General features: G+C 52.2%; 1 protein-coding gene across 1 annotated transcript; it reads right to left on the bottom strand.

Moving 5' to 3' along the window:
* PCIF1 (PDX1 C-terminal inhibiting factor 1) lies at window positions 1-7442 on the bottom strand. The gene is made up of 15 exons (XM_009993993.1): window positions 7319-7442; window positions 7012-7136; window positions 6450-6587; window positions 5922-6052; window positions 5531-5685; window positions 5151-5298; window positions 4867-4950; window positions 4041-4140; window positions 3698-3860; window positions 3038-3210; window positions 2541-2627; window positions 1876-2060; window positions 1279-1372; window positions 947-1122; window positions 1-315 (listed from the first exon to the last, which is right to left on the bottom strand). The coding sequence occupies exons 1-15, from the start codon at window positions 7440-7442 to the stop codon at window positions 69-71; spliced, it is 2130 nt and encodes a 709-aa protein (XP_009992295.1). The 3' UTR covers window positions 1-68.
* Window positions 7443-7863: the final 421 nt, after the last annotated feature.

Raw genomic sequence — 7863 nt, 5'->3', positions numbered from 1 at the left:
AGTCCCTCCCCTGCCCCGCAGCCTCTGGGGCCGCCGGCACCTCCCCTGCTGCCTTGCACCTCTGAGCCTTAGTTGGGGTTCGTCTCCCGGCTGCTGCTTTGCTCTCGGCCTAGCTCCCGCTCTTTATCTGCTGTGGAGGAGGAGGAGGAGGATGAGGAGGAGGAGGACGAGGAGCTGAGGGTCCGGCCTGAATGCTTGTAGGCTGCAACGAGCTCCTGCAGCCGCTCTGGTGTGGGCTCCCACTTGGCAAAGCCCGCGCTGTTCTGCAGGAAGAGGACGGCCGTATTGTGCACAGCCTTGTAGTACATCTCCTCCCTGCAAGGGAAGACAAGAGGCTCTGAGCACCTCCCGGGCCCAGGGGGGACACAACCACCACACAGACCCTCTCCTACCACGTGCCATGTTTAAGACAAATACTCGTTCCTGCCCTTTTTCCCTTATCGTTCTGACATGAGCAAGCAGAGGACAGCAACAGGCCCTTCGGAGGAAAGGCAGAGGCTTAAGAGCTCTCAGAGATGCTGCACAGCCATCACTCCACCAGCACCTGCAGTGAGACACCGCTGTCCCTGGAGAGGGAGACACTGTGGCAAGGCAGCTGCCTTCACCAGGTACTGAGAGCTCAAGTGTTCAAGCACTTGTTGCCTAAACAAGCTGCTGCTTGAACTTGTGGCTCAGACAGCTGACCAAGGGCCAACTTACTCCACTGACCAGGACTCTTCCTACCCCTTGTTTCTGCTTCCCCAAGTGACACCGTTACTGAAACACCTCAGTGTTGAACAAGAAACTCACAGTACTCTTTATGCCTGCCTTAAAAACCCAGAGTGATCATGTGCAGTAGCTTTCCTTGCCTGCTCCCTATTTCCTATTGATTTCAATTCAGGATAGGACATTTCTGTCATATGGCTTCAGAAACACGATCCCAGAAGGACCTGAGATGAAGACCTACTTTTTGCAGATGTGCTGGGAGCCGCTGCGGTACTCGTGGTCAAAGGCTGGCAGGATGAGCTGGTGCCGCTTGAACTTGCTCTGCTCCATGCGGGTCAGGGCTGGTGTGGGAGGGTCCCGCCACTCAGGGATGAAGACGATGAAGGAGAGAGGCTCACTGGAGCTCTCCAGCAGTTTCTAGTTGAACAAGAAAACCAGCAATCTCAGTGCTGGCTGAGCAGTGACATGTGCCACTGCAGTCACCATCCTTCAGCTGCCACACCTGGCCCTGGGCCAGCAGGAGGAACGGCTGCACGGCTCCATCCAGAGCAGCACACAGGTGAGCCAACGTACCTCGAAGTGAGAGACCATGGCATCCATCAGCTCCTCACAGAATGGAGGGTTTGCCTCAAAAGAGCCGCTTATAGGGAAGAAATCCAGGCATGGGCTGGAGGAAAAAGACAAAGATCCCTATCAGAGAGGCTGGAATTCTAATTTTCACACCTTCAAAAGCATTAGTTTCCTCAGAAAAGGCAATCATGCTCTCAGAAAGCCTAACTCCCCACACTGAAGGGCAAATCCCCCTCAGAACAGGGTCTGCCACTTCTACCAGCAGGGCTGGTCTCTGGGGACACTCTACCTGCAGTCACTAATGGTGACAGATCGAGACCCAGGCCTCCCACTCCTCAGAACAAGAGCAGGCACTGGCAGACTTAGAAAGGGTATCACTGCAGGGATCAGAGTCCCCTGAACAGACTGCTAGCATGCTCCTGGCAGCTCCACAGCCAATCTGTGCCCACCCACTGCCTTCAGGCAGGCCTGAAGCACACATCCCTCTGAGCAGATATCACGCAACCACTTCCTTCCCTGAAGCCAGGGGGCCTGTCCTGAGTCATGGCACGTGCACCCCCCCCAGAGAAACACCAAAGGGCACCGGGACACAGGACTTACCCCCTGGATCCAAAATACCCGTCTGTATCCAAAAAGGCTGAACAGTACTGCTTAAAATAGCAATTCAGGGGCGAGGCAAAGCATTCAAAGCTCACTCCAAAGAGCTTGTGGAGGGCTTCAAAGACATGCACGGGAAGTGCACCCTGCAGACCAGTCCCTTCATACAGACCCACGCCGAACATCATCTGAAGAAAGCAAACCTGGTGAGCTGTGCCTGCACCCACTGCTCACTGACCACAGACCCTGGCCACACCTCCATGCCCCCACTCTTCTAGGTATGCAGGGCCCCCTTGTCCTTTCTCAAATTCATGTTGGTCCCCTGTATGTACCCAAGAATGCTCTTTAGAGATTTCATCCCACTCAGGCCCCAAAAACCATCCATTCTCACATGTATCTCACATGAACCGTCAGCTGGCTCTCAGAGTCAAGAAATAAGGTTTCTCTTTTGAAAATGTATCTTTACCCACCCTGAGGTCTCCTAAGATCCCCATTGCTCCCCAGACCACAGGCCTATCACAGAACACAATGAGCAGACAAGTGACACAGTTTAAGCCCTATATTGCACCAGGCTTCCAGTGCTGTGGACCTCCCACAAATGAAGGCCACAAGTTCAGCTCCCCAATATCACTACAGCTTTCTGATGTGTAACTGTGACAAGACCTTACCTGGTATCGACGGAGAAGGCACCAAACCCTGGGCAGAAACTTCTCAAAGCCAGAGTCATCAATGCAGCTGTACCGATAGAGAAGCCACTGGAAGGGAAAGGCCAGCCATTAAACACACAGGTAAGACAGCGCGCCAACGTATGGTGACAGAGAGGGACAGATGAACAGGAGCAGGTGGGGCTCTGTGTGGAGGCTGTCATGGCACCATGAGAGCGAACCACCAGCTCTTCACTAGCAGGGATGAACGAGCACAGTGGGTGTTTCAGCATGGGCAGCCTTGCTGCAAGTGCAACCATTCCTGCAACACAGCACGTGTCCAAAGCACTCACACGCAGCAGAAGCCTGACCCTAAGGTGGAAGCAGCTGTCCTCATTTCTGCTGCTATTGGGGCAGTCTGACAGTCTCTGCCAGGCCAGCCCTCCGTCCCTGCTGCCAGATGACATGCAGAAGCAAACCCTGTCCCCAGAGAGGCGGCTGTGGGTGCGGGCAGCCCTTACCAGCTTGCTGAAGTAGTTGCGGCTCACTTTGACCATCTCCCCCTTGTACCGCACACACGCCACGTTGTTCTCCATGTGCATTTCCACGCTGGGGAGCGGTGGGGAGGGGATGGCCAGTCTCACTGGGTAACAGTACACGAGCCTGTCCTGGACTTCAGGGGCTTCTATCTCAGCTGCACAGAACAAAGAGAGAGGCAGCCTATTAGCATAAAGGACGTCTGGGACAGAACTTCCTCCCATCTCAAAATATACAGAGACAGGAATGGGGCTGAGGAGCAGACTGGTCCCCTCAAAACCCCCATGGTGATCCCCCACAGTTCTTGCAGGCAGCTAACTTGATTCAGAGTCTACTTCCCAAATTAATTCCATCACCCACTGCCCCAGCACAGAGAGGACCCACCCACAGCAATACTCCATCTCTAATACAGCAGACCTGTAGACTATAGACAATGGTTCCAGCATCATGAGCCATGTTCCGGACAAATAAAACACTTTCCTTATTACTACTATTTCAGTGTTTTACACTGGACTGGCTCTTTCCCACTCTACCAAACCCTGCCCCATGCCCTCAGCACACCACCCCCCAGCCAGTATCACTGCTGGGATGGGGACAGGGCCACAGTGCTGCAGCCCTGCAGCTCCCTAGAGCTGACTGCCTACCGGAAATATTGTTCTCTTTGAGGATGGCAAGATGCTTCTCCCGGATCCGCTTGACGTACTCCAGGGATATGTAGTAAATCTTACTGCAGATGCCTTCCACAGAGTCCTTTGCTGCAGCAGACACGTGGGGCCCACACTGTTTGCGCAAGTGCTCCAGGCGGTCCTGCAAAACCAGGGAACAGTGTCCCTGACATGATCCACCACTGGTCCCCACAGCCCACGGGCCACTGTCGCTCCCATTCCACAAAGCACAGGAAGGTAATGGAAGCCTTTGGGGCCAGGAGGACCTTCCTCTGTCCCCCCAGGCTCCCCGTGCTCAGCCACACGAGCAGAGGACACTGACCATGTAGTCTTCCTTAGAGGCCGAATGGTCCCGTCGCAGCCAGCTGAAGGTGTCCTCCACATTCCACTTCACTACCTTCCTGCTGTCTGGTGAAGCACTCCTGCATAAAGAGAAGCAAAATTTACCCCACAGCTGCAGGGCAATCTATTCAATCCCACCACAACTGCCTCTGTCAGCTGCTGACACCTCCTGAAGGCCCCTCCAAGCCTCTGGAAAGTGCTTCTAGACATGTGTATGACTAGGGACTGCCACGCTCTCTCCAAAACACAGTGCAGCTGTCTGCTGTCCTTGCTGCCACAGAAGAGGCAGACAAAGCATTTATCTACCATGGAAATGGCCTGTTCTGATCTTGCCTCTCATTTTCAAACACAGGCAATGCCAGGAACTTGTGACTGTGAGAAAAGTACCCCATTAACAAGCTTTTTATTTTCCCCAAAAGCTACCTTCCTCAATTCCGTCCTCTGGCAAAACTCATCAGGAACATCACACATGGTACATTAAAATACCACTTTAAGCTTGTTGCTCTCTAGCAGTGGGTGCCCAAGCATCCTGTGTTATTCCAGATCAATGACACAGGCATTCCATGTCTGGTATTCCAGAGATTCTCCCTTCTCTCTGCATACATTCAGCCTCCCAACATTACGATTCCACCGTAACAGGACTATCAAAAGACGTCTCTTGCACTACTGTTTTTTTTCTGTATATTCCTAACCTTGCTTTTCCTTACTCAGACAATGACCAACACTGAGTAAGGTGGGATACAGCATCCCCTCCTACAAGTCCCTGTAGCCTTTTTCTCTTCCTGAACTGTAAGAGGAACTCCCACCTGGACTCAATGAGCCGTTTTGCAGCCTCTGCATACTTGAAGAGCAGTCTCTTGGCTTCCTCCCGGAACTTGATTCTGGATAACCTGAGGGAAGCAGAAATTCACATGCATCAGTCCCACAGCTGCCATGAAGGCACAGAGACCAGGTCCATAGTCAAGCATTGGCACCATATCACTTAATCAGTAAAGGCAGAATATAAAAGCACAGAACTGCAGCAGGTAAATCTCTGGAGTAGGCCAAGACAAAAACATGCCAGCGAAGGCATCTTGCCTTGGAATAGTACCTGATGGGAATGTCATTCATGATCTCTCTGAACATGGAAGGAGACACTACTGGCTCACAGTCACTGGGTAAAAGAGGATCTGTCCCTTTATCAACCACCTTCCTCTCCAACATCCAGCGATTGAAGGACTCCCTTGGGGGGTCAATCCCTGAAGAAGCACAGAAATGGGTCCCATCAATACAGCAAAAAGATGCCCAGAAGCTCTGACAAGGATCATCACGTTGGAGTTCGGCCTAATGAGTTCACAGCCAACAATGTCACAGAGTACAACCACCACTAAAAGGTCGCAGGGACAAGACAGACATAAAACAGAAGGAAGAACCGCCCTGCTGGACTGAGAAGACAACGCAGGGGAACCCAACAAACCCAACACAACTGACCTTCTCGCTGCTGGCAGAGCTCACGGTAATGCTGCCGCAGCTTGAGAATGAGCTGGGATCGGAGCAGCTCCACCTCAGGGTGTGGAGAAAGCACTTCAGATGGTGCTCTCTGCTTAATCACTGCGTTTGTCTGAATATCCAGGTCCCAATAGACTCTATGGCAGAAAAAAATGTCATCAGGATGGACAGATCATTGGCTAATTATCAAGCATTATTTCTAAAGATGCTTCCTTGGGCTGTTTCACCAGCCAGGAAATTGAACTACCAAGACTCCTTGCAGAGATCTAAGGGGGTGTTACATCCATCAGGTTCTTGTTGAAGATGTCTGGAAAACCAGGAATCTCTAATCTACCACCAAGAAAAGGACAGAAGACAACTCAAGATAACTCACTCAGTTGGTCGTAGAAGAGCTGCCTGCTGTTTATCTTCAGGTGAAACACACCATGCCTTCAAAACAGAGGTACCTGGGATACTGGGAGAGCTGGGGACTGGCTGAGCAGCTGGGTTCCCCGGGACGTCCGCCTGGGTGGGTAAGAGATGAGTTACTGGACTACAGAGACTGGTCAAGGGGAAGCAGCCCAACACATCTAACACCCTGCACCAGTAACACCACTTGGGACACCCCAGGAACTGCCAGAGCACATTTTTCCAGATGTTTGTCTAAGTTAACACGGATGTGCCAGCTGCCCAGTTTCTCTGTCATCAGCTGCTACCTCCCACACTCCAATCTCAGGCTGCAAGACAGAGATGGACCTGACTCTGCATCCACTTCTGTACTTTTGAAGTATCAGCTGCCACCGTGCAAGTTGTACCAGGGTGGCCTGACCTTGCATGGTTCAAAAAAAATAGGCTCCAGACCCCACAGGTTTCGGTCTGAAAAACATCCTTAAGCCTGTTTGTTTTGCAGCACCAGACCCACCTTGGGCTTCTTCGCGCTGTTGCCGCTCAGTGGAACCTCCTCAGAGAATCTCCTCTTCCTGTGCTTGCTCTCCACAGAACTATCTGCCACTCCACCTTCCAGTGGCATTGGAGCTGCATTCAATCCCAGCGGGTCTGACTATGAACATCCAAACAACAAGAACCCACATTAGTTCACCAGCTGCCACTGCAGAGCCCCAGGCTAAGGCCATAAGCCCTCTTACCCTCCCAGTTCACTGCCCAGGCTCCCACGTGGATAGAAATAAGGACACCAATACTCACACCCATGGAAAGCTAAACAATTCTATTGTGACTGCATGTGTTTTTATTTTAAATGAGAAGAATGCAACACAACCCCCCCAGGGTGAGTGTTCTTTGAGCAGTGCACTATTCTGGAACAGCTCTACCTGAGCCTGCACCTGAAGGAGAAACAGTGCCCCACTCCTCCGCAAGGAGATCTGAAGGCAGAGCAGACCCCTCCCACATGTGCAATCTCAAGTCCATAAGGACACGGCACCTGCAGAATGTCCCAGCACAGCCCCTCCAGGTGAGGGCTTACTTACAATGACATCGTGCTGTCCCAGAACAGGCATTTCCCACAGAGACTGGTTAGTGAAGCGGTTGAAGTAGTAAGGGCGGTTCTCCCGCTTGCTCCAGCACTTCTCCCAGCCAGCCTGCACCAGCTCATCTGAGAATACAGGGAGAGAGTCAGGACAAAAGCAGTCCTAAGCAACAGCCCTGCCCCTCAGGTCCCCGTTACTGCCATAGCACACTCCCTAATACACATTGTTCCCAGCCTGCCTTGGCCCTGCTCCACCTCCTCTCCCACTGCCGGGCCCTGCTGGGCCCTCCCGAAGGCAGAGTCAGTACCTGGCAGGTCCTGCACCAGGCGCATCGGTTTGGGGGAGCTGGGCTGGTTCTGGTTGGAGGTGCCAGGTGAGTGACTCATGAGAGACACTTCCTCCGCAGGGCTGCCGTGATTCTCATTGGCCATTTCTCAGCAACCACACTGGAAAAAACACACAGAAAGTTTGTGTTACAGCAGGAAAGGTCCCAGGTCCACTTGGCCCACTCAGCTGCAGCACTATGTGTTTATTCTGACAACAGAACAGGGTTTGAACCAGTACACACAGAACAGGACCTAAGCCCTGGAAAATACCTGTTCTCCACAGCACAGCTAGCTATGAGGAATGCTGAGCTTTACACAGTGTCAACCAGGGTGTTCTTAAGGCCAGCATTCAAAATACTCACTTTTCAGCTAGATCTCTTCTAAGAGTGCAGCGTCTGGTCCCATACATCAGGACTGAGAGCATAAAAGATAAAATACACTCCTCTGTGAACACGTACCACCTTCGCCCACTCTAAGACTAGTAGACACGTCTGATCTGCCATCCTCAGAGACAACTTAAATCAAC

This window comes from Chaetura pelagica, unplaced genomic scaffold, assembly GCF_000747805.2.
Source record: "Chaetura pelagica isolate M959 unplaced genomic scaffold, ChaPel_1.0 scaffold493, whole genome shotgun sequence".
NCBI lineage: Eukaryota > Metazoa > Chordata > Aves > Apodiformes > Apodidae > Chaetura > Chaetura pelagica.
The sequence above is the reverse complement of the archived record's forward strand: the minus strand, read 5'-3'. Positions and strand labels throughout refer to the sequence as shown.

Coding starts and splice junctions, on each gene's coding strand:
- PCIF1 (XM_009993993.1), bottom strand. CDS start 7,442: ATGGCCAATGAGAATCACGGCAGCCCTGCGGAGGAAGTGTCTCTCATG. Junction 6,053..6,449: donor ACAGCGCGAAGAAGCCCAAG/GTGGGTCTGGTG, acceptor TTACCCACCCAG/GCGGACGTCCCGGGGAACCC. Junction 2,061..2,540: donor GCCTTCTCCGTCGATACCAG/GTAAGGTCTTGT, acceptor TGCTTTCTTCAG/ATGATGTTCGGCGTGGGTCT.